Source organism: Neofelis nebulosa, chromosome 7 (assembly GCF_028018385.1).
Source record: "Neofelis nebulosa isolate mNeoNeb1 chromosome 7, mNeoNeb1.pri, whole genome shotgun sequence".
Lineage (NCBI taxonomy): Eukaryota > Metazoa > Chordata > Mammalia > Carnivora > Felidae > Neofelis > Neofelis nebulosa.
In genome coordinates this window covers 28653839-28680578 of record NC_080788.1, presented here as the reverse complement: position 1 = coordinate 28680578, position 26740 = coordinate 28653839, and the positions used below count along the sequence as shown (strand labels likewise).

General features: G+C 37.7%; 1 protein-coding gene across 2 annotated transcripts; it reads right to left on the bottom strand.

Moving 5' to 3' along the window:
* Window positions 1-26740, bottom strand: NIPA2 (NIPA magnesium transporter 2). Of its 2 annotated transcripts, none has more exons than XM_058736923.1 (7): window positions 26456-26740; window positions 25572-25708; window positions 17496-17723; window positions 16138-16194; window positions 6437-6527; window positions 4880-5040; window positions 1-1500 (listed from the first exon to the last, which is right to left on the bottom strand). In XM_058736923.1, exons 3-7 carry the CDS (start codon window positions 17632-17634, stop codon window positions 866-868), a joined length of 1083 nt encoding a protein of 360 aa, XP_058592906.1. In that variant the 5' UTR covers window positions 17635-17723; window positions 25572-25708; window positions 26456-26740; the 3' UTR covers window positions 1-865. The 2 variants fall into 2 exon arrangements, with proteins under 2 accessions (XP_058592906.1, XP_058592905.1); XM_058736922.1 differs by having other exon boundaries at window positions 26491-26740.

The window sequence follows — 26740 nt, the reverse complement described above, 5'->3', positions numbered from 1 at the left end:
AACTGTTTCAATTTTTCTTTTTATTATAACATGAACTAAATTTAATAAATTAGTCTTTTGACTTTATTTCCCAGAGTTGTTAGATCTAAATGACAATATAACTCATTATGAAAATATACTGAAAAGTACAAGAGCTGATGTAAAATGGTAATCAAGGTTCCAGGTATCAAGGGATTAGAGTAAGTGAAGAATGAAACCGGTCAGGCTGTAGTCTGACAGACACAGGATGCGCTGGTTTAGCATGGTGCCATCAAAGAATAGGAAGACCATCAAATGTGTGGTGGTAAGTCACAGTGTGAGAAACATTGCCTCAGGCAACTTCCTACCCTCTTTTTTTTTTTTTTTGTAAATTAGTTTTTCTTCATTTAGTAACTTAGGTTTCTCTTTTAACATTTTAAAATCAAAATAAGTCATCAAACAGGAGTCATTTTTACAGGTAAGGTAAATCACAGGATAATGTATTAGGAAAATTTTGTTCCTTTTTAAATCAAAAAGCCTTCAGATGGTCAGGGATTGATGGAGTGGGGAAGACAAATGTACATTTCAGATTTTCATCACCAATGAAAAAATACAGCATTTTTATAGACTTAAAACTGTCAGTGCATTTAGATTTTGGTGAAGGAAAATTTAAAATACCTCTATAATAATACAATGTTAATAGAAATTGGCCATGTACTGAGGTCATTTTAGTGAGCTATCATCATGTAAATATAAGAAAAGTAATTTCTTGGTCCAAATCAGTGAAACTTTAAAAAAGATTGTCTCTAGAGAACATTTTTTGAGAACAATGTTTTTTCAGACACATTCTGATACTCAAATTCACTTTATAACACAATTATAGATTAACCTTTTAATTACATTTTTCTTAAAAAGCTGTGAGATTTCCATTTCTTCGGGAGACATTTTCACCACTGTGTTGTTCAATTCCACAGGTTAAGTTTTCTTCATTATTACTAAGAACTTCATACATGTTAGACAGATTGCCATTCATTGCTTTTTCATCTTGTCGAAAAGACACAGGGAGACTTGCTAGAGTAAAGCTGACATCTTTAAAGGCATGCAACAAGAATATTCCCACAATGATTGTAAAGAAGCCACTCAAAGTACCAATGACATCATCAACAGGCATATCTTGCCACTCCTTAAAAAGAATAGCTGAACAAGTTAAAACTGATGCTGTAAAGAATACATAATATATTGGAGTCACAATGGAAGTGTTAAATATATCCAGAGCCCTGTTCAGGTAATTAATCTGTGTGCTTACACAGACTATAAGGCTCAGCAGCAGAATCCAGGCCAGGGGATGTCGCAGCACAGGCTTTCCAGCAAACAGCTCTTTGATAGCAATGCCCAGGCCCTTAACACAGGAGACTGAAAATGCTCCAATTACAGAGCAGATTGTTATGTACACAAGAATGTTTGTCCGTCCATGGCGAGGTCCCACCACGAAGATTAAGATCAATGACACAATGACCACAAGTGTTGCAAAGACCACAAAACCTGGAGGAGGCAAGAAGAGGCTTATTTAGTAATTGTGTAAGTATTAAAAGAAACCCCTGAGAATCCAAAACTCAATACGAAGGAGAAAAGGTGTGTCCCTAAAATAAGTACTAGATTTCTTTTGCTACCCTAGCAAAAGCACACTCATAAAAATTTAGTTAAGTGTATACACTGGAAGCACCATAACGTGCTTCATATTCACAAATTGTTATACCACTAATATTTTTAACATAGTATCTCAGGCCCCATGATAATTAGACCATAGGAAACATCAGAATGATTCACAGCCACCTATTCTAGAAGATCTTACTACTTCCTACCCACTGGAATGCTCTAATTCCAAGAATGGAAATAATCAGAAACTAGTGGAGAGAAATTATGAGATGATCTTGAACACTCAACAATTTATAGATGCTGAAAAGAACAGCAGTTATAAAGTTCATCCTAAAAGGAGTAAATTTTTTAAATATTTAGATACAATATTTAGAGACAAACACTGGGGTAAACAGCAAATCAATAAAAGAATCTGAAAAGTATTGGCAGGGTTCTCATTGAATATGGAGAACTGAACTTAGCAAACAACTGTGTAGCACCATGGGCCAGGCACTTTTCTCAGAAATTTGCACTGATCAATTCATTTAATCCTCACAACTACCCAATAATATCAATACTATCATCTGCATTTTAAGATGAGGAAATTGAGCAGTCACTCCTTAAACTCTGCTAATAAATAAGTAGTAATAGGATTCTTAAAGAAGCAAATGTACAAAAACAAGAACAGGTAAAGGAGATGACAGTAACATTATGGAAGCCAAAAAGCAGAAGATAACTCATAACTGATAAAGCATATCCATGAAAGCTGAATCCCACATCAGCAGTGATCAAAGACTAGAATGTAACTCAGTTTGCAGCACAGAACTTTCCAAAGATACAGTGTATCTCTGGAAGTGGGGTTAAGGGGAGACTGAGAAACAGGAGGCCTGGCTGAAAGTCTAGTAAATTATGATCCCAGAATCCCTGCTCAGTTCTGAACATCTGAGTGACTGTTCTTCCTGCCACAGTGAACTGGAGGACTCTGGGCCAGTTGAGTATGAAGGTACCACACTAACATAGAACTTTAGGGTAAGGTAAATGTCTATGCCATTGACTCCCCCTGTCCCACTCAACTCCCAGGACTCAGGCAGCCAAGCAGGAGACTTTGCTGGGGATTTGACAAGCCCAACATTCAGAAGGCAGCCAAGGATCACCAGGAGAGGCACCAAAACAAACAGAAACAAACAATGATGAAATACCAGAGAAGCAACCAGAACTTGAAGGGGCAAAATTGGAGAAAAAGATAAGGTCCACACTCATCTCTCTGCTTTCTCCCTTGCAATGACTGCCAGTTCTAGAGTAGGGAGTAAGGATGGGCATAAAGGCCAGCAGAAAGTGGTGACTTGAGGCATGTGGAAGTTTCAGTAGACTAGGCAAAAATAAACCTTGGAATTTTGGGCTGCCTAAGCAGCTAGGACACAATGGACCAAGATTCCAGAAAGGAAGGAACTGAAGACAAGTGAGCCCAAATTTCTATGTGCAACTCCCCTTAAGGCATTTGTAGGCACAGAAGTTGCACGTGCCTAGGTTAGAGAAGCCAAGTGGACAGCCTGGTGAAAAAGCAAGAGAGCTGAGTGAAGAGGCCTGCAATCTTGGAATGCTAACACAGACACTGCCATTCAAAGTTCACCAAGGTGGAAGGTCCAAGTAAACATCCCAGGCTATCAGTTGAGAGAAAAGGACTTTGATCAAGAATATAAGCAAAATGGAAAGACACCAGCCCCTAAAAAGACAGAAGCAACACTTTAAGTTAAAAGTAATCTGTACTTGTATCTGCCTGACAGAAGAAATTTAGGTTCTCTCTGAAGGAATAAAACATCATTTAGAGCCTTTACACTTTTTAATATTGTATGTCCAGCATTTAACTGGAACTGCCAAAAGACAAAACTAAATGACTGAAAACAAAAGAAAAAATGGAGCCCACAAATAATCTTGACGTTGAAGTTTGCAGAAAAACTTTAAAATAACCAGGACTCTCTGAGGACTTGCTGCATACCACCATGCATGTATTTGACCATACATATATGTGAAATGTTGAGAGGGTGAATTTTGTGTTATGTTTTTTTGGCACACACACACACCAAAGAATAAAAGCAAGCTCTTGGAAATTAAACATGAAATAGCAGAAATAAAAAGTCAAAGAGCTGTAAGACAAAACTGAGGATATCTCCCCAGACACAGAGCTAAAAGGAAAAATGGTAAAAACAGGGAAAATATATATAAGAAAAGTCATGGTACAATCAAGGAAGTCCAATCAACAGAAGAATAAGAATTTCACAAAGAGAAAACAAAGAAAATTAAAGGACAAACTGATTTCCTAGAGTGAGATACACATTTCCAGATTTAAAAAAATCCATCAAGTATCTGGGACAATGGATAAAACTGGCCCACAGCTAGGTACATCAGTGGAAAATTTCAGATGACAAGAGCAAAGACGACATCCTGAAGGTTTCTAAAGATAAAAGATGGGTCACATATTAAAGATAAAGAATCAACTGTGTTTGATTTCTTAGCAGCAACACTGGAAGTGAGAAGACAATGAGGTCACATAGATTAAAGGCATTTTTATATATACAAAGTCTCAAAAAGTCTCATCTCTTCTGTGCCTTTCTTCTCTCCTACAACAGTGGCTCCAACCAAAATGAAGGAGTAAAACCAGGATTCAGAGCAAGAAAAAATAGAAAGTGGAGGGGATCCTCTACAATGCTGATGAAGGAAAATCTAGAATGACAAATGTGCTAGCACCCTCAAGATACCAGTCTAGACTAAGGCCAAAAGAGTCTCTGGCAGAGATTTCCAGAAGAGATGAAACTGCAGAATACCTAATGTGTTTGAAATTTCTGAGGGGAGAATTAAGACCACTGGAGAAAAGCTTCAAGATGGACTGGTATATTCACAAAAAAGTTATCAAACAATATCCTTATTAGTAAAGGAGAAGAAATCACAATGTATCATATGTCTAAACTGGGAATAAAAGTTATGTAGTGATTATAAATAAATCACTTAAACGGAACTAAGTACATACAACAGGTAGTAGATATAACAGATGATGCCTAAAGCCAAAGAGACTAGCAGCAATATAAGCACGTTATTTATAGACAAAGAGTTAAAAGAACAAAATAAACAAGGGTTTAGGGGCTGCTAGGGGAGGAAAATGACCACTATTTTTCCTAATAAGCTATGTAGAACAATTTGTCTCTTTACATGCACATAAAATTTTAGTTAAAATAAAAACTAAATAAAAAAGCAAACTAGTAAGACTGATACAGCTTTTATTATTTCTTACCTGGATCTCCTAGCTTGTGAGACATTTCATTTAGAGTCTCGATCTCCTCTTCTTTTGGAGCATGAATGACCATAACTGTAGATCCTAGAATACTTAGCAACCATCCAATTTTCCCATGAAGATTAAGTCTTTCATTTAGAAAGTATGAAGAAAGAATGGCACTAAAATGGTGGAGAGGAGTGTGGAACATTAAAATAATCACACTTTTCTCATATTTAAATATCAACACAACTCAGAATTTTAAGTTATTAAAAAACTAAAACACTGTGAACTTGTAAAGATTCTGGCTTTCAGACAAAGCTAAAATGAAAGTTTCCAGAGAAACACTGGTTTCATCATACACTAAACCAGCATAGTTACCGTATTTCCACTGTAGAAAATATGAAACTTACAATAAATGGAGCTATGGCACAAATTTATAGCATTTTTATAGCATTTTATAGCATTTATAGCCTAAGAATATAAGTCCAAACCCAAATTTTGTACTTAAAATTGGCTCAACTTTATTTATCCATACTGGTTGATGCATACTTCCTATGTGTTCGTGTAATAATGTCTATTAATTAAATCATCAAGTTTAAAAATTTTTTTGATGTTTATTTGATAAAGAGACAGAGCATGAATAGGGAAGGGGCAGAGAGTGAGGGAGACACAGAATCCGAAGCAGGCTCCAGGATCTGAGCTGTCAGCACAGAGCCCAACACGGGGCTCAAATCCATGAGCTGTGAGATCAAGACCTGAGCCAAAGTCGGATGCTTAACCCACTGAGCCACCCAGGTACCCCTAAGTTATCAAATTTTAATACATTATAGACAGTTTAATCCAAATCTAAAAATGTATATAATGTAAACCTATAAATATAATGGTATAATATACAGAAAATTCAGGGTAAAAGACAATGTACCATAATATATCATTATATATTACATAGTATCTTGAAAAATTATGTAATTTACATATAATATCAATTTATATATGTATACAAACTATCTTGGGGGAGAAAAATTAAAAGAAAACTTATTAATCAACTTTGAGAATAGTAGCCCAAATCCAACTTCAACTATTAGGGGCTAAGCTAATTAGCTATTGGGGCTAAGCATTAAGATAACAGAAAAAGGACAAATCTTGGACTGCTCCAAATGAGTACCCCGAATCAGGCTTCAGAGGCACATAATCTTGCACCAAATCACTGATTTTCTGTAGTAGGTATAAAAACTGATTTATCATCAACCATCATCTATCAAAGTGTACATGTCTCAAATGATAAATGTTCCAACAAGTCCAACTTGAAATTTTAAAAAATTGTAATAAAAGTAGAACTATCATTGGCTCTGAATACAAGCAAGAAAAGCATAGATGCATTTTCTCTCCCAAATCGACAGCATGCCTATGCACAAAAGATAACCCTTTAAAAGCAAATTAATACACAGCTTAAAAAAAGTTTTCAAGATTGTTTAAATATAAATTATTCTGAGCATGTATAATTAGATGGTACTGAATACTTCATGGACTAAAATACCGACTGCTGTTTCTACATATGAAATGTAGTGTCCTTACCTTACTAGGACGCTGAGAGCTCCTAACGGAGTCACTAGGGTGGCTGGTGCAAAGGCATATGCAGCAAAGTTGACCACCTCACCTGCTCCCACTTGGGAGATAGACAACAAAAGAAACTCAGGAACAAATCACTCAAAATGGAAATGACTGCATTTTATTTTCATTTAGAGTTGACCCATGAACTGGAGTTTAAACTTTGTCCACTTACATGTACATTTTAACCACTGTAGATGTATTCTGTATGATCTTAATATTTTCTCTAGTTTATTAAGAATACAACGTATGATACATATAACATACAAAATATATGCTAATCAACTATGTTGTTGGTTAAGCCTTCTGGTCAATAGTGCACTAATAGTAAAGTTTTTAGGGAGTCAAAAGTTATTTGTAGACTGTCAACTGCACAGGGGGTTGGTGCTACTAACTCCCATGTTGTTGAAGGGTCACACACACACACACACACACACACACATAATAATGTACTATTTATATATTATATACTATATATATAATATATATGTATATATATTATGTACTATTTCAATTGTATTTAGCAATTTATTTTCTCCCAGCTATTCATAAAGGTTCTTCTGTAAATTATCAACACTAAAGTTCCAACTAATTAGAAACAAATCTATAATTTTAACTGGAAGAGACCTAATTTATGGTTACAGATTTTTTAAAATAAAATTTTAATAGATACCTATATCCTATGAGAACAAACACAAATCAATTAAAAGCAGCTAAAACTGGTGTAAAAGCACTTCTCCCAAATCTTTTTCACTAGCTTTTTCTTTTTTTAAAACCCAACTCTTATATTCGAAGGACATCCTTAGGTACCTACAATGTTCCACATGCTGTTGTAGGATCAGGAAATGCAGCACTGAGCAAAACAAAGATACTGTTCTCCTAAAATTTACATTTTGTGAGGGAAAAAACAGGCAAAATAAAGGTCAAGTGATTAGCCCACGCAGTGTAGAAAAACAAAGTGACAGAAAGGAATGGAGTGCTGCTGAGGGCAGGATCGTGGTGCCAAACATGGGCACTCTGATAGGAAACTTTTAGACAGTCTGGTCTGAAGTAAAGTATTTACCTGCAGCTATCCGGGGGGGAGAATGTCCCAGTCAGGGAGTACAGCAAAAAAACCTCTGACTCAAGGCAATGTCTGGCATGTCTGAACAGCAAGGAAGGCAGGACGGCTCCAATAGAATGAGCAAGGGGAGAGTAGCCCAGGAGTCAGAGGTAGCCAGGGCCATATGGCACAAGTCCTTTGTGAGTCCTGACAAGGATTTCATCTAAATTGAAAGGCCACTGGGGAATCTTATGCAAGGGAAGGATGTGATCTTATAGAAAAAGATCACTCATGGCTACTGTTTTCCAAAATGGTTATACCGAATTTCACTTAGTAGAGTAACAGAGCTCCCTTTGTCCCACTTGGTGGTACTGTCAGATTTAGAAGTTTGCTAATCTGTTAATGGGGAATGGGATTATTTTATTATTCTTCCAATTTGCATTTCCCCTTTTCATGTGTTGGACAAAGGAAATCTTTTAATGGAGAAGCTGGTCAATTTTTTTTTCCTGTCTGCCAGTAAATCTATTTGTTTTCTCTTACTGATTTGAGGTAAGTTTTTATATATTTTGGATGTAAATCTGTGGGTTAAAAATTGCCCTAGGCAGGAGAGTCTTTGACAAGGTGGAGGGAAGTGAATCCAGAACACAGATGGAGGGGTTAGCCTAAGCAGGAGGAGGACGTTTTTCTTTGTAACGAGAAAAAGGGATGAGAACGAAGGTAAGATTTCAGATTTGGTGTGGGAAATGGAGGGAGTTCTTAATGGCTTTTATGATCTCTCTGAAGTAGAAGGCCTACCACTATTTGAGAGTGTGGAAGCCAGTGGAGTTGGAAGAAGAAAATAGAAGGTTTAAAACAGACTCACTGATATTTCTTTTTAAGTTTATTTATTAATTTTGAGAGAGAGAGAGAGAGACAGACAGACAGACAGACAGACACTCCCAAGCAGGCTCTGTGCTGTCAACACAGAGCTCAAAGCGGGGAACTGTGAGATAATGACCTGAGCCAAAAATCAAGAGTCAGATGCTTGGGGCGCCTGGGTGGCGCAGTCGGTTAAGCGTCCGACTTCAGCCAGGTCACGATCTCGCGGTCCGTGAGTTCGAGCCCCGCGTCAGGCTCTGGGCTGATGGCTCGGAGCCTGGAGCCTGTTTCCGATTCTGTGTCTCCCTCTCTCTCTGCCCCTCCCCCGTTCATGCTCTGTCTCTCTCTGTCCCAAAAAAAAAAAAAAAAAAAAAAAAAAATGTTGAAGAGTCAGATGCTTAACCAACTGAGCCAGCCAAGTGCTCCTTATTTTATTTTTTAATGTATATATATTTGCAACCTCCCTCTCCCCCAAGACTCACTGATTTTTAGGACAATTGAAACTACGCTGCATGACACCGTAACGGTTGATGTATGTCATTATACGTTTCTCTAAACCCACAGAATGTACATCAAGAGTGAACCCTAATGTAAATTATGGACTTCGGGTGATTGTTGTGTCAGTGTAGGTTCATCAACCGTAGAAAGTGCACCACTCTGATGAGGGGTACTGATAATGGGAGAGGCTATAAATGTGTATGGGCTGGGAGCATATGGGAAATCTCTGTCCCTTCTCCTCAATACTGCTTTAAACCTAAAACTGCTCTAGGTTAACTAAACAACAACCAGAAAAAAAATAAAAATAAAAATTTCCCTAGGCATGTAATAGAGTGTGCTAAAAAAAAAGCCCCTGGAACTGGAGGAGTTTCAGAATATTGGAAAGTCACAAGGACATGATGAAATGGAACTAGTGGCAAAGAGGTGCTATCTGGAAAAAGAGGAATGTGAAAAAATTAAGAGTTTTTATCCAAGGTAAAGCAAGTGCCAGAAGAAAACATCACAATAAAGTTAAAACAGCTAAGAGCTGAGGCAATATCAAAGAATAGCTTTGTAAATGAAATCATTTCACGAATCAAAGTTACATGAGAAAGTCCCATCAAAGGAACAAATATTGATAAGCTATTGTTTGGAATACTTTTGTATTGTTTTATATCAACCCTTTTTTCCACAGTGTTGACAATTTGATATCCATGAGATATCAACTTAATATTTAGTAATATTTTGAGTTAAATCAGCAAAATATTACAACCATTTTTTTGCCACATTCTGTAATTTGCCTTGTCATTCTTTTAAACTCTTGATAGTGCTTCCTACAACTTGCTTGAGAAATGTTATTTTTTAATTTTAATTCCAGTATAGTTAACATACAGTGTTGTTAGTTTCAGGTGTTCAATATACTGATTTGACAATTCTATACATTATTCACTGCTCATCTTTAAGTGTACTTTAAAAAAATTTTTTTTATTTTTTAGAAAGAGCGCAAGAGTGGGGGAGAGGGGCAGAGGGAGAGAGAAGAGAGCCACAGACCTTCATCCCACAACTCCAGGACCATGACCTGAGCCGAAATCAAGACCAGGACGCTCAATGGACTGAACCACCCAGGCACCCCTTAAGTGTACTCTGAATACCCTTCACCTATTTCACCCATCTCTTATATGGGAGATCTTTCTTTAAATTCTTTATCCTTCAAATTCTTTAGTGTTCTCTTTCACATTTAAGTTTATAAACCACCTTAAGTTTTTATGTATGGAGGTAGAAATCAAATTTTATTTTTTTTCCATATGGATTGTTACAATAATATATACTGAAAAGCACATTTCTCTATTTCAATATCATCTTTGCAATAAATATACTGTTTTTGGGTTTGTTTTAGGGTTCGCCATTCTTTTCTATTGGTCTATTGTGTATTTTGGCACAGCACCATACTCAGTGTAGCTTCATAATAAATCTTAATACCTAGTAGAGTAAATCCTTTCACCTTTTCTTAAGAATATCTTTGCCTTAGGGGCACCTGGGTAGCTCAGTCGGTTAAACAGCCTTTGGTTCAGGTCATCATCTCATAGTTCCTAAGTTTGATCCCTGCACTGGGCTCTGTGCTGACAGCTCGGAGCCTGGAGCCTGCTTTAGATTCTGTCTCTCCCTCTCTCTCTGCCCCTCCCCCGCTCACATTCTGTCTCGCAAAAATAAACATTAAAAAAAAAAAGTATTTCTGCTTTACTTGGACTTCTGTATTACCATTCAAATTAAAAAAAAAAATTGTTTTCTAACGTTTATTTATTTTTGAGAGAGAGAGAGACAGAGCATGAACGGGGGAGGGTCAGAGAGAGAGACACAGAATCTGAAACAGGCTCCAGGCTCTGAGCTGTCAGCACCGAGCCCGACGCGGGGCTTGAACTCACAGACTGTGAGATCATGACCTGAGCCGAAGTCAGATGCTTAACTGACTGAGCCACCCAGGCGCCCCTCAAATTTTTAAATCAACTTACCATGTAGCACATAAGCACATAGGTTTTAAAAGGAATAGCACTTAACCTGTCACTATGGAGAGGAATGTTGACTTTCCAATAAGGAATCCTTCAATCCATGAAAATAATATATCCTTGTATTTGTCTTTTTCTCAATAAGATTTCATTTTTTTCCATCAGTATCTTTCTCATCTTTTGTTAGATTTAGAATTAAATAATTCTTGTTTTTAAGAATTATATGCAAATGGCACCATTTTAACATTTCATTTTCTAATTGTTGCTGATAATACAGAAACACAGCTAAGTTTTGTATGTTGACTTTGTAACCCAATACCACTTTGCTAAATCTTAATTTTATAATTTATCTGTATATAATTTGGAATTTTTATACCCACAATCATACAATCAGTAAATAATAAGTTTATATGTTTCTATTTCCACCCCCTTGCCTTACTGCATTTATTATGAAATTCTTTCAGGATATTGAAGGAGTAACGAGAAGTCATTTGCTTGTTTCCAGTTTCAAAAAGAAAGCCTTCAATATTTCACTTTGGTGCTTATTTTGATTGTTCTGGTTTCACTAGTCTTGAAATGACTTATTTGAAATGGTTTTTTAGTTATGAATAGTTGCCGAATAAAAATTCGGTAAACTGAAATGATGCTTTTTCTGAATTTGTTAACATCATTAATTACAGTGATTGGTTTTCCAAAGTTATGCCAACTTTACCCCCCTAAAATGAATCTAGTTTGTTCATAATTTATTTAGGATTTTTGCATATATGTTCACAAATGAGACCAGACTATTTTTCCTTTCTTATACAGAGTCAAGTTTTGGTATTAGAATTATGCTAGATTTTTAAGAAGAGTAGGGGAATGTATACCGTTTTTTCTATTATTAGGAAATTACTCAATTGCAATTATTTCTTTTAAAAATAGGGGCGCCTGGGTGGCTCAGTTGGTTAAGCACCTGACTTCCGCTCAGGTCATAATCTTGCAGTCCCTGAGTTCAAGCCCCACGTCGGGCTCTGTGCAGACAGCTCAGAGCCTGGAGCCTGCTTCAGATTCTGTGTCTTCCTCTCTCTGCCCCTCCCCTGCTTGCACTCTGTCTCTCTCAAAAATAAACATTAAAAATTTTTAAATAAATAAATATATAAATAATTAAATAAAAATGACCACAGAACTTGCCAATGAAACCATCTGGGCCCAGGGCTTAATGTATGCAAAGGTTTTAAAACTATAGACCCAACTGTACTAAGTTAGTAGAAATCTGCCTATTTTATCCAAGTTCTTATATTTACTGAGATAAAACTGTTCAAACATCCTGTTGGTATCTACAAAACTCTAGTTACATCACCAGCTATTCTGCCTTCTCTATTTCTCCATCAGTTTCAACAAAAGGTTTATCAATTTCATTTAGATCATAGACCCAAATGTTGGTTTTAATACCTTTTGTTTTCTATTTAATTTTAGCTCTTCTCTTTACTTCCTTCTACATTTTCTTCTTCTTTTTTTCTTGAACTATATGCCTCACCTTTCTTATTTTTAATTATATTTATTTAAAGCTGTAAATTTTAATTACTTCAGTAATAGTCCACAAGTTATATTTTGCATTGGGCACCAACATACTATTTTCTAATTTGAACACATTTTCTATTTTCATTCTGACTTCTTTAAACCATGGAGTACATAAGTGTATTTCTAAACTTCCACACATAGGGATTTTTATGTATTCTTTTTGTTACTGATTTCTAAGGTAATTATAATGATCTATGAAAACACTCCATTAAATCCTTTGAAAACTTTAAGACTGGCTTTATGGTCTAGCAAATAGTCCATTTGTATAAATATTCTTTCCATATGCCCTTGAAAACAATGTAGATCAATGACATGTCCAAGAAGTTTGTTAAATTTGCTCTTCAAATGTTCTATAGACTTAACAATTTTACTCTGCTTACCCTATGAGAGTGTTATATTAATATTTCACCATATGGTGTTGGATTTGTCTATTTCCCCTGTTCCTGTGTCAACTTCTGCTTTTAATATTTCAAGGCTATATTATTAAATAAAGTTAGAACTGTTAAAGCTTCCTGAGAAGTTGAACCTTTTATCTTTATGCTTTGAATTATATTTTACCTAGCATACTCTTCAATCTCAACTTTCTTCAGGTGTTTTTCCATCTTTCTCTTTCAGCCATTCTATATCCTTCTTTTACATGTGCATCTTGTAAAAGACATGTAGTTAATTTTTATTTGTTTTTATAATTCCAATACAATAATCTTGTCCTGGTTTCCATTCTTAGCAGCACCTGACTCTGACCCTTATTAGCCCAATTCAAAAGTTCACTCTCTCTCCTACCTACCTGCTCTGAAGTCTGCAATTACATCTAGAGCAGAAGTGTCTTCAGCTTATTCTGAGCTTTATGACTTTCTCTGATCTTGGCTAGGTAATTCATTACATGTTGGATCTTTCATGTTTTTAAGAGTTTATATTCTATCCAACCTTTTAACTTGTTTTCAGCAAATCTTATCAGTTCATCTTCAAAACAAAATCCAGTATTCTACCACTTCTTAACATGCTCACTGCAACTCCCTTGGGTCCATACCATCACCACCTCTTACCTGATTATTTCAATAACCTCCCACCTGGTTTTCTTGCTTCTTCCCCTATGTGGTCTATTCCTCAACACAGCAGCCTGAGAGACCTTATTAAAACCTAAAGCATATCATGTCACCCCTTTGCTCAAAAGTCTCCAATGACTTCCCACACATTAAAGTCAAGTCATTTCTGTGATATACAAGACCCACCCTCATTACTTCCCTGAACTTATCCCCTGCTACTTCCCCCACATTCACTCTCTTGCTGTTCTTGCCTCTTTAATGTTACCTGAGGCTTTAATAATCCAGTGCTGCATTAATAAAGCACTCCAAAATGTGGCAATTTATTTATTTATTTTTAAATTTTTTTTAACGTTTATTTATTTTTGAGACAGAGAGAGACAGAGCATGAACGGGGGAGGGTCAGAGAGAGAGGGAGACACAGAATCTGAAACAGGCTCCAGGCTCTGAGCAGTCAGCACAGAGCCCGACACGGGGCTCGAACTCACATACCGCGAGATCGTGACCTGAGCCAAAGTCGGACGCTTAACCGACTGAGCCACCCGGGCGCCCCAATGTGGCAGTTTAAAAGATAAACCATATTTTCTAATGGTCAAGATCTCATGGTTTCTCATAACTTCTATTGGTCAAGACTTCAGAAAGGGATCAACAGGTACTTCTCACTCAGGGTTTTTCAAGAAGTTTATAGTCAAAGATATAAGCTGGGGCTGCAGTCATCTGAAGGCTGGATTTCCCCCAGTAAGCAACCCAAGCAATCAAGGCAAAGCCACAGGCTTTTGGTGACTTGGCCTCAGAAGCCACACATTACAACTTCTTTTGCATCCTATCACCACACTGGGCCAGCACTAATTCAGTGTGAGAGGATTATACAAAAGTGTAAATACCAGGGGGCAAAAATCATTCTGAGCTATCACACTTCAAAAGGTCAGGCATGCTTCACCTCATAGCCTTAATATTTACTGTTTCCTCCTGCTTAAAACATTCCTCCCCCAAATATCCATATGGCTAGCCCCCTCATTTCCTTTACATCTTTTATCCATCTATCCGTCACATCCCTTCCCTATCTTACTCCTAGCAAATGTTAGCATTTGTCACTAACACACACATTTTAATTTCTTTATCTTGTTTATTATTATTTGTCTTCCATCTAGAATGTTAAGTCTTATGTGCATAAGGATTTTTCTGTTTGTTTCAACAGTTTATCTCCAGCACCTACAACACCTGGCATACAAGAAACAATATTTGTTGAATGAATAGTCAAATCAGTCTCTTTGTTATTTCAACTGCTCTTAAACTTATAAGAACATTTACATAATTTAATCCTGAATACTTTGGAGGCTCAGTGAATTAAATATCATTTTTTATGTACTTTTTAAAAATGTTTATTTTTGAGAGAGCGCGAGAGCGAGAGCGAGAGCGAGAGAGAGAGAGAGAGAGAGAGAGCAAGCAGAAGAGGGGCAGAGAGGGAGACAGAATCTGAAGCAGGTTCCAGGCTCTGAGCTGTCAGCATAGAGCCTGAGGCAGGGCTCGAACTCAATGGGCCAGGAGATCATGACCTGAGCCAAAGTCGGACGCTTAACCGACTGAGCCACCCAGGCGCCCCTCTATGCACTTTTTTAAAGGCAATCATCAAAATAAGCATGGACACTCTTATCAAATGGATACCTGTTTTCCAATTTGGAATGAAAGTCAATGAAGGGGGAGGAATTAAAAATGGGATGTTTTCTACAATCTTTTTTTTTTTTTAAGTTAATTTATTTATTTTGAGAGAGAGAAAGAGTGCACAAGGAGGAGTGGGGCAGAGAGAATTCCAAGCAGGCTCCACACTGTTGGAGGAGAGTCAACAATCCCACCAACTATGAGATTATAACCTGAGCTGAAAACAAGAGTCAGATGCTTAGCCAACTGAGCCACCCATGTGCCCCTCTATGATCTTTTACTATCAAATTTATCTTCTTAAACTGAGAATTTAAAAAAACACAGGTATATTAAACATGTTTTAATCAGACAGGTAAAAGAAAGTCTTCTCATTCAAATTAAACTATTAAACTGCTTGCTAAATGACTTTTACTGGCTTAAGTTTTACTTATTTTGAGTACTGTTCATTAAAAAACAAGAATTTAAGGGGTGCCTGCGTGGCTCGTTCAGTTAAGCATTCGACTTTGGCTCAGGTCACGATCTTGTGGTTTGTGAGTTCGAGCCCCGCATTGGGCTCTGTGCTGACAGCTTGGAATCTGGAGTCTGCTTCAGATTCTGTGTCTCCCTCTCTCTCTGCCCCTCCCCCACTCACTCTGTCTCAAAAAAACCCCCAAAAAAACACTAAAAAAATTTTAAAATAAAAATGAAGAATTTAATTAGTTTTAAAATGTGCTAGTAAGGGGCGCCTGGGTGGCGCAGTCGGTTAAGCGTCCGACTTCAGCCAGGTCACGATCTTGCGGTCCGTGAGTTCGAGCCCCGCGTCGGGCTCTGGGCTAATGGCCCAGAGCCTGGAGCCTGCTTCCGATTCTGTGTCTCCCTCTCTCTCTGCTCCTCCCCCGTTCATGCTCTGTCTCTCTCTCTGTCTCAAAAATAAATAAACGTTAAAAAAAAAAAAAAAAAAAAAAATGTGCTAGTAATATGAAGCTGTACTAGTATATGCAAATATTTTAATATACAATTATATTTTCTTGAAATGTTCTCTATACATACTTGATAGCAATCCAGCCCACCACAACCATTCTTTAAGATATGCATGGCCACCTTGACCTGTGAATGAAAAAATATTTCACTTTTTGGGAAGATTATCAGACTCTTATAAATTTATGACAACTATTAGCTATGACAGATTTTAAAACATCTTATTTGTTGATGATTATTACTTTGAATAAAGGTTCCATCATGATTTCTTAGATAATATTTTTACGATTTTCTTAGAAAAGAGGATGAGGATAATGAAAATGTTACAATTTTTAGGTTTGCACTATACTACAAACCTCATTCCTTGAGTGAAGTAATTAAATTAATCCTTATATTCAGTCCATACTTCATTCTTTTGTTTCGTGAACTCAGCTTCAATAAACCAAGTAAAGAAAATGAACCAGTAAGTAGTAGTCCAGCTTCAAATGAATTAGTCTGAAAGTGGATAAGCCATATAGGTGTGGGTTAGCCCCATTTATGAGGCAGTTACCTTGGAGAAAGGGGTCTTATATTGACCATACATAAAAAGTTAAGCATTAATCACAGTCTGGGGCTGCTACCCTCCTTTTCTACTTGACTTTCTTCCCAATAAAAATAATAAAACCAGGAAGCAACTGGTACTTAAGCCATTGTCCAAAAGAAAAAGCCAATGCAAATGAACTCCTTGATAAACATATCCATCATGGACAATGCAAGTACTTGTCTTAGGACAAGAATGAGGAATATACTTGTTCACGCAGTATATGCCAATACTCTCTCCTTTGCCCACTAACCTCTAATAGAGGCTACTATTTTAAGATGGTTTGATTAGCTCTGGCCATAAAGATGGCACAGGAAAGAGGGAGAAGGTGTTTTGTTTTGTTTTGTTTACTACCAAAGCAGGTCTTCCTGTGAGGTCAGAACCAGACTTAGAACTAAAGCAGAGACTGAGTGATGAAACACGGCCAGGATGCAACATAATGCTGTTGTGAATGTGCCAAAGTCAGAGTGGGGTTCAATCATAATGAGTATCCCCCAAGATCTTGCCTTCAGTAAGATTCTGATTCTATTCATAAACCCTCATTTCCTTCTCTGCAGAAATATCAAAATTTTAAGATAAGACTGGATGCTAATAGGGCACTGGTCCTTATTTCCACTTTGAAAGTAACTATAGGAGTGAACAGCTAGCTTATTAATGACATTGTCTCACTTTTATTTTTCTCATTACAAAGTAACTGATGTTTGATTCTCTATAAACATTTACGAGGCTTGCATAGTTCAAAGTTTCAAATATACTAACTAGGAATTAAGATGTGGTTGTCTACCATCAAGAACCTGAGTAAACAAGCATACACAGATATCATTTCGCAGTCACATAGGGCATAGCCTACCTGCTCTCATGGAGCCTTTCCTGGCAAGGCGCAGAAGACCTTTTTTTTTCAAAATGAAACTCCCGCCAATGAAAATGCTGGAGCTCATAGCCAATCCCAAACCAATGTAAAAGTCATATTTTCCACGCCCCTGGATCATTTCGTTTGTTACTGAAGTTCTTTAAATCACACTGATTACAAAACAGAGAAACCGCTGGTGCTAGAGGCAGGGTTATGCAGTCTTCAAATCTAAACAATGCAAAACAAGACAAGATTTTCAGAGAATGATAGTGATAGTGCAAATGCAACTCAAAAATTTACTCCATTTCTCTTCTCATAAAGGAATATTTTCATTACTACTATTGATAATATACTTACTATTTATAATTTACCACTAATGTAATTATCTCTCTTCCAGTTATGGCAAAAGATAGGATCATGATATAAAGCCATACTAAAAAATCAAACTCATGGAATCAGGGAACAGACTGGTGGCTACCAGAGCCAGGGATAGAGGAGTGACAGATATGGGTATAACATAAAGAAGTCTGGGGGTATAATGTACAGCATGGTGACTACAGTTAAAAATACTGTGTTGTACATTTGAAAGTAACTAAGATCTTAAAAGTTCTCATCACAAGAAAAAATTTATAATTGTGTGAAGTGATAAATGTTAACTGAATTTATTGTGATCATTTTACAACATATACATATATGTAACCATTATGTTGTATACCTTAAGCTAATATAATGTTTTATGTCAGGGATAACTCAATAAAACTGAAAAAAATTATGGGAATGCAAGCTGGTGCAGCCACTCTGGAAAACAGTATGGAGGTTCCTCAAAAAACTGAAAACAGAATTACCCTACGATCCAGCAATTGCACTACTAGGCATTTATCCATGAGATACAGGTGTGCTGCCTTGAAGGGACACATGCACCCCAATGTTTATAGCAGCACTATCAACAATAGCTAAAGTATGGAAAGAGCCCAAATGTCCATCAATGGATGAATGGATAAAGATGTGGTATATCTATCTATCTATCTATCTATCTACCACATGTATGTATACACACACACACACACACACACACACACACACACACACACACAATGGAGTATTACTTGGCAATCAAAAAGAATGAAATCTTGCCATTTGCAACTACGTGGATAGAACTGGAGGATATTATGCTAAGTGAAATTAGTCAGAGAAAGACAAAAATCGTATGACTTCACTCATTTGAGGACTTTAAGAGACAAAACAGATGAACATAAGGGAAGGGAAACAAAAATAATATAAAAATGGGGGGGACAAAACAGAAGAGACTCATAAATATGGAGAACAAACTGAGGGTTACTGGAGGGGTTGTGGGAGGGGGGATGGGCTAAATGGCTAAGGGGCACTAAGGACTCTACTCCTGAAATCATTGTTGCAGTATATGCTAACCAGTTTGGATGTAAATTTTAAAAAATAAAAAAACAAAAAAAACAGACCTCATCTGAACAGGCAAGACAGCCAGAGATTGTATACCATGTGCATGGTACTATCTATGCAAAATATGGTAGAGGAATATCTGTAGGTTAAATAAATACTGTTGAAGCAGTGAAAAAAAAAAAAAAAGAAAGAAAAACAATACACTAAATTTAAAAATTTAAATTAATTTTATAAACTCTAGTTTCATATTTAAATAATGGTTCCAGTCTTAGTTGACAGTCCAAAGTAACAAAACTTTGCTGTTAAGAAAAAATATTCTACAGAACGAAAATAAATCATAAATATATACAAATTTAGTTCATAAATACATTTACCAGTTTCACAACATGTCCTTTTTAAATAATCTACACAGAGAAACTCAAAATTTTCTCACCCATACAGTTTCTTCTTTGAAATCTATGTAGATATAAGCAGATGGTTATTTATTTGTTATTTAGCCTATTTGGGGGTGTGTAGAAAGAAAACAGCTTCCACATTATTTTGTTAGCAGAGGATGATCATTCTAACAGACAGATGTTTGCCACAGTGCAAGTGTGATACTGATGGACTTTTTGGAGAACATGAGGGCCATGGACCTAGAGGGCTCAAACCACAAGACCAGACAGGGAGCAGAGGCTTATCAAAGACATTTCAAATGTCACTCATGAACTCTGCTAACAAATGAACTAAAGCAAAGTGCAGAAAGTAGAGGGAAAGATATTACTCAGCAAGAAGGTTTATGATTAGTTATAACTTACTGCCAGCCCAACTTTCTGGTAGGTCTTGAGATTTTTTATCCCACAAATTAACTACTGAGTTCCAGAACTAATCTACAATTCAGTCAGGATCCTCACTCATTAACCCTTGCCCACTAGCCAACTTTTTCCATTGTTCAGGTTATGAGATTCTGGCTTTTAGCAAAAGCATCATAACTCTAACCACCTAACCTCTCAATTGCTTTATCCATTCACTCAAACGGTATTTACCAAACATAAGCATTAAGCATTATGCTAAGCTCTATGCATAAAATGGTGATAGCTAAATTTTAGTCTTCCATGGGAGACAAACAAAAGACAGTTAAATAATGGGCGATAATGTTCTGTAATAATGGTAAAAAGGGGCCAAAGGGGCCAGTGTTTAGATTTGCCTGTTGAGTCACATTATGGTTCCCAGAACCCTTCATAAGAACAGTCCTTCCCAATCCATTGATTTGGGGCTTGGCTCCGTGGCTTATGCTGGCCAATAGGGGGGGAAGGTGTAAGTGACAGGAGTGCCAGTTCCAAGTCTAGACCTAAAGAGGACCTTTATATTTCTGCTTGCCCCTTTGCACCCTGCCATCACCCTGTGCACAGCCAAACATAGAGTCATCCCTGCTGACTTAATGAACCATGAGTACGATCATAAATAAATGCTACATGCCACTGGGATAACTAACTTACACACTTAAACAGACTTACTACAGGTAAATATAAAATTCCCATCAGATTTTTGAAAAACCAAAACTTGTCTGCAGAAATGGGGATCAGTGGTAAAGATGGGTGGCAGGCAGACGGGTTCATTGTTAGAGAGAGAATAATACTTCTCTCTATTCTATGTACTATGTATGTTTGGACGTTTCCATATCAAGGTTTTTTAAAACACATGTTGCAGTGCTCAAGAGCTGCAGAGATGTCAGGAGAGAAACAACTAACAAGTCTCAAAAGCAAAGTCACCCCACAATCTAGGATAAGATAATACTGAAACATGGAAAGAAGATAAGACACTCAAGTCAGGGAGGTGTTCCAAGTTTTATAAGTATCAGTCACATACAATATGGATGAGATTAGCTGTCTAATTGAAACCTTTCCAGACTGATCTTTCTCATAAGGATTTGGAGAAGTATCCCTAGTCCTCTGAATGCCACTCCTAAGGGAAGAAAATGCATCGAGAAAGGTCCAAGGCAGGGAATTTGGAAGATTCAGTCCTGCCTCTAGCTGGGTGCATGACCTTGGTTGAGTCGCCACCTTAACAGAGACACATAAGAAAAGAAAGAAGCTAAAGAATCTGTAAAGTTATTGATTTTCAAATTTCAAATAAAATAAACTACTGGTCTCTTTATGTGCCACATATTGGTAACCCCAAACTTCAACTTAACTTCAGCTTGCCTTTGGAATAATTCTGGACTGTGACAATCAGTTATGTACAGAGACATAAACATATGCAGGGAGGGGGGAGGCAGAAAATTTGGGAATAAAATGGTTAGCAGAAAGAATTACTTCTATAGACTGTAAGGGCACCTCGGTGGCTCAGTGGGTTAAGCGTCATCTTTGGCTCAGGTCATGATCTCGCAGTTCATGAGTCTGAGCCCCACGCTGGGCTCTGTGCTGACAGCTCAGAACCTGGATCTTGCTTCAGATTCTGTCTCCCTCTCTCTCTGTCTCTCCCTAGCTCATGCTCTGTCTCTCTCTCTCAAAAATAAACATTAAAATATATAGAGAGAGACTATAAAAAGATTATGACAACAAAAAAAGTGTGCTTAATGGTATTCCTAGCACACTCTAAATGACTCACTTAACCATGTTTATGACCCAGTCTTCCTCACTAGACTGCCAGATGCTGGGCTCCTACAGCTTCAAAATATTTCTTAATATCAGTTTTCTCAGTGAATATAGATGAATGGAATAATTATAATTGGCCCTAAAAATAAAGCTGTATCATTTAGATCAGCTTCCTTTTAAAATGTAACAACTGTTTTTACAGTGTATAAACTTACGAACTGTAAAAAGTTGTCGAAGTATGCTGGGAAGTGATAGTATTATATGTAAGTGAAAATGCAAAGGTAACAGTAAAAAGTCTGGGAAGATGGGAGTAAAGAAACCTAGCTACCAAACACACTTCAGCCCACTCTGCATTCCAATGAACAAGGATCACCTAATATTCATCAAAGCACCCCCTAACTTAAAATCAGCTCCTTTAACCATTATCATCATGAAGCACTGTTCTTAATTATCATTCAAATTCTACTGAGGAAGTGACTGCCTAAAGTTCTCTGGTCCACAAACCTCCCTTTTAAAAGTCTGAACAAGCTGATTTATAGTTTGAATATTCTGAAATCTATAAAATATAACTTTGTTACCTGCATAGATGATACCCATAAACAAGTCAGGTTTAGCTACAGTTCCAATCCAATAGCTTCACAAATCCAAATTCAGACTTCACTTACATAAAGCTCATTTTTTAATTTTTTTATTTTAGAGAGACTGCAGGCACACTCACAAGCAGGTGAGAGGGACAAAGAGAAAGAGAAAGAAAGAGGGAGGGAGGGAGGGAAGGAGGGGGAGGGGGAGAGGGGGAGAGAGAGTACACCTTAAGTAGGCTCCATGCTTAGTGCAGAGCCTGGCGTGGAGCTCGAATTCACGAACCCGCGAGATCATGACCTGAGCCGAGGTCAGACGCTTAACTGACTAAGCCACCCAGGTGCCCCTGAAATGGATTGTTTTATTCTTGAGTATACTATGAAGTAGGGCCAGGTTTAAAGACAGCTAAACAAGAAAAGTTAGTATGTTTCACTTCAACTATGTTCTCAAATCAGAGATGACAAGCTTCAGGTGATAATGTGCCCATCCTACCTCTGACAGGGACCAGGTAGAAGGTCCCATCCCATTCTCCTCTCCTCCAGCTGTTATTATTATTTATAGTGTGGTCATCTGTTCAGTAAACATGCAGAGCAGCTCTAATATGCCAGATGTTGGGGTTATAAAGATGATTTGATCACAAGTCCCTGACCTCAAGGATTCCACAGCTGAGTAAAATGATCTGAAGTGACCCATTTTAATTTTAAGCACACTTTTAAAGCTCTTAGAATTTCCAAATTGTTCTTTCTAAAGTTTCACTTTCAAAGGTGATTTTACTTTTATGAATATTTATAACATTAACTTTCATTAAATACAAGTTATGTTAAAAATGAAATAAATATATCTTAAAGAAAATAAAGTTTTGAAATTGGTCCACCCTCTTCTAAAATATGGAGAACATGTAAGTAACAGGAAAAGATGGGACTAGTATTCTACCATCTATAAGATAAGATGATACTAAGATTTGCTTTGCAAAATGACTAACAGTAGGCAACACAATTACCAAAGTCATATACTTTTTTATTTAATTTTTTTTTTTCAACGTTTTTTTTTTTTATTTATTTTTGGGACAGAGAGAGACATAGCATGAACGGGGGAGGGGCAGAGAGAGAGGGAGACACAGAATCGGAAACAGGCTCCGGGCTCTGAGCCATCAGCCCAGAGCCTGACGCGGGGCTCGAACTCACGGACCGCGAGATCGTGACCTGGCTGAAGTCGGATGCTTAACCGACTGCGCCACCCAGGCGCCCCCAAAGTCATATACTTTTTAAAAATATACCAACAGAAGTACATTTACAGCTTTAAACTTGTCACAGCATTTCTGACATTTCATTTCACAAAACCTTGAAAGGTATGTGGTGAGGGCCCCATGAAGAGAAAACAGGTACAGAGATGTCAAGCAACTTCTCAAGAAGTGGGTAGGTAGCAGAACTAGTGCTAGAATCCAGCCTTTTGCCTTTCCCACTGGAGTCTCCATTTAGACCCAGAGGTGGAACACAAGGAAGAAACAGCTCCAACCTGGCTGTCAGTGTAAATCATCATCTGCCCAATCTGCTCCTCCTTGTATTCTGACCATGGCTTCACCATCCTCATTACCCAAACTGGATACAAGGGCCAAGAGTACCATATGGAGTATACCTTTGTGAAATACAGCCTCATATCTCCATGGCTCTCCCAATCCTCATTCAGCTTCAACAATGATGTTATCACACTGCTCTATAAAACACATCTGTGCTATCTCATTCTGCTTAAAACCTTAGAATGGCTACCCAATGTTTACAAAAAGAAGTTCAAATTTTGTAATCCTCTAACACCTTTCACCATTTGTTCCCATCCTAACTTTTGTATCTTATTTCCCTATACTATAATTCACATACCCTATGATACACCAGAGGTCAATATACTGCTGTCATTCTTACCTACTCCTTCTCCTCCTCCATACCTTTGTTTATATTCTCCCTTCATCTTAAAAAAAAAATTATTTTTAATGTTTATTTTATTTTTGAGAGAGAGAGAGAGAGAGCATGAGCAGGGGAGGGGCAGAGAGGGAGACACAGAATCTGAAGCAGGCTCCAGGCTCTGAGCTGTCAGCACAGAGCCTGACGCAGAGCTCGAATTCACGAACTGTGAGATCATGACCTGAGCCGAGGTTGGACGCTTAACCTACTCAGCCACCCAGGTGCCCCTTCCCTTTCATCTTTTAAGGTGCAAACTCAAAATGCACCTCCACAATGAAGCCCTGCTTGAATTCCACAAACCAGAGAAATCAATCTTTTCTGAATTCCTTGGCCTTTAAACCTACACTTCTCTTTGGACACTTTTCTAGCCTATATTATGGTTACTTATGTATACGACTTAAATCCCCTTCATGGTGGCTCCTTGTGGACAGGTGCTTATCTCATTTACTCAACCAACAAACATTGACATGAATATATACTATGTTCTAGGAATGGGAATATAGCAGTGAATAAAACAGACCAAAACCTGGCCCTCATGGAATTTACCTTGTGTTGGAGGTAGGGCAAGACAATTAAAAAAAAAAAAAATAAATAATAATATTATATTGGAAGGTGGTAAATGCTATGGTTAAGGGCACTGAGAAGTTGGGTTGAGGGGATTCTATTTGAATTAGTTTGGTTAAGAGGCCCAGTGGAGAAGATAACACTGAGTAAAGCCCTGAAAGAGACAGGAAAAGAACAAAGCTGAGAAAAAATGCAAAGGCATGGAGGTATGAACTGTTATGCAGCTTTCCAGGAAAAGAAAGGCCACTGTGGCTGACACTGAGTGAACATGGGTAGGCAGGATACCACAGCAGGGTATTTTTATATAAAAGAAATATCCTGAAAACAAGTGTAATTCTTTTTTATCATTTCCCTCTAAATAGTAATAGCTACTACTTACTGAACACCTATGAAGCACTGTTCCAGATAACTGATACACATTATTTCTAATACATACAATGAGAAGAAGGTATCTTTATCCCCACCTTACAACTAAAGAAACCAAACCTCCAAGGGGTTAAATCACATGCAGAGGACCACACAGAAAGTTATACAGTCTGAAATGGAACCTAAGTGTCTACTAGACTCTACTTCTATATGGGCTGCCCACGCTGAATGAAAACTAATATTAGAGTTCTTAATCTTTACTTCTGTTTGGTTTCCACTGATTTAACTTTTTCCAATCTCTCACTTTGCTAATTCTTTTTAAAAAGTTTTCTTTAATGTTTATTTTTAAGAGAGTGAGAGCGAGCGGGGGAAGAGCAGAGAGAGCGAGAGACAGAATCTGAAGCAGGCTCCAGGTTCTGAGCTGTCAGCACAGAGCCTGATGCAGGGCTCAAACTCTCCAACAGTGAGATCACGACCTGAGCAAAGTCAGCCAACTTAACCGACTAAGCAACCCGGCTTCCCGCTAATTATTTTTAAAAACGGTACTTATAAATACTGCAGAACCTAAATCTCCAATCCTAATTTAGCAACATCAGTTATAAATTAAAATTTTAACTTACATGTAAGTTTAATATGGTCTCTCTTATGAAAAAAAAGGCTGGAAGAGGTCAGAGATGACTTATTCACTCTCATTTCCTTGTAAATAATACTCTTTATTCTCATTTAAAGTTTTAAACCCTGGTAGAGTAGCTCCGGCCTGGAAAGAAGAAAATACATAAGTAAGCAAAAGGACTGAACAGTTACCAACAGTTTCAAAAATTTGGCTACTAGCCTCCATACTCTTTTTACTTACCAACATGAAACCTACTCAACCAAGCATAAACAACATAGTACTTCAACAGCCTACTGCAATGAAACAAAGATCTCTACTCTCCCATCTTACTTTTACTACTAAAAAAAAAAAAAAAAAAGTACTACCTAGGTATATGATTTATAGAGAATTTCTAAAAACAGAAAACGTAGTCCTGTATTAAACGAATTGAAAAACCTAGTGAACAAATTAAAGAGACACATAAACAAAACTAAACGTATATAGAGTTTTTATGAAAAGGAAGGAGGGATTAAATGACTTTATAAAAGTTAGGAAATTAAAAGTCATGTTCAACGGCTGACTTCTAAAACTTGTTCAACGGTCAGTTAATATCTCCGCAGCAGCTGAAACAATCTAAAACTCACAACAAAACGAAAACTATGTGAATGAGCTGAATGAACTGATGCCCCGACAGGGTCAAGCCAGATTTCCATAGGATTTAATAGCAACCCAATTCGCAGTGGGATTCCCTGAGGCAGGATAAGAGGAAAAGCCCTTCCATTTCACAACACACGTGTTCCCAGGGAAGAGAAAGGCGCCCCTGAAGGGCCCCTGCCAACCCAAGACCAGCAGATTCGACCACAGCCCCTTCGCCCTTGCTTGAAAGAAAAAATTAAAAACTGGCGACCTCACCCCAACTGGAGGCCGCCCATGGTCCCCTCCACTACCTGGCCCTGGTCACCTCCGCTCACACGCCCACACAGGCCGCACGGGCCGCCCCTTCTTGAGCTCGCGCGGCCAGTGCCTTAGACGCTATCCAGTAGGAGGTGAGAGCATCCAGGGCTGCAGCCGTGCGCGCCGCCTCCTCCATGGGGGAGCGCCGAGGGGAGCCTGCCCCGGATGACCCGCGACCGCCGCCGGGACCTAGAGCTGTAAGTAACCGAGGAGAGCCTGGGCGCGGTCGAGTGACGCAAAAGG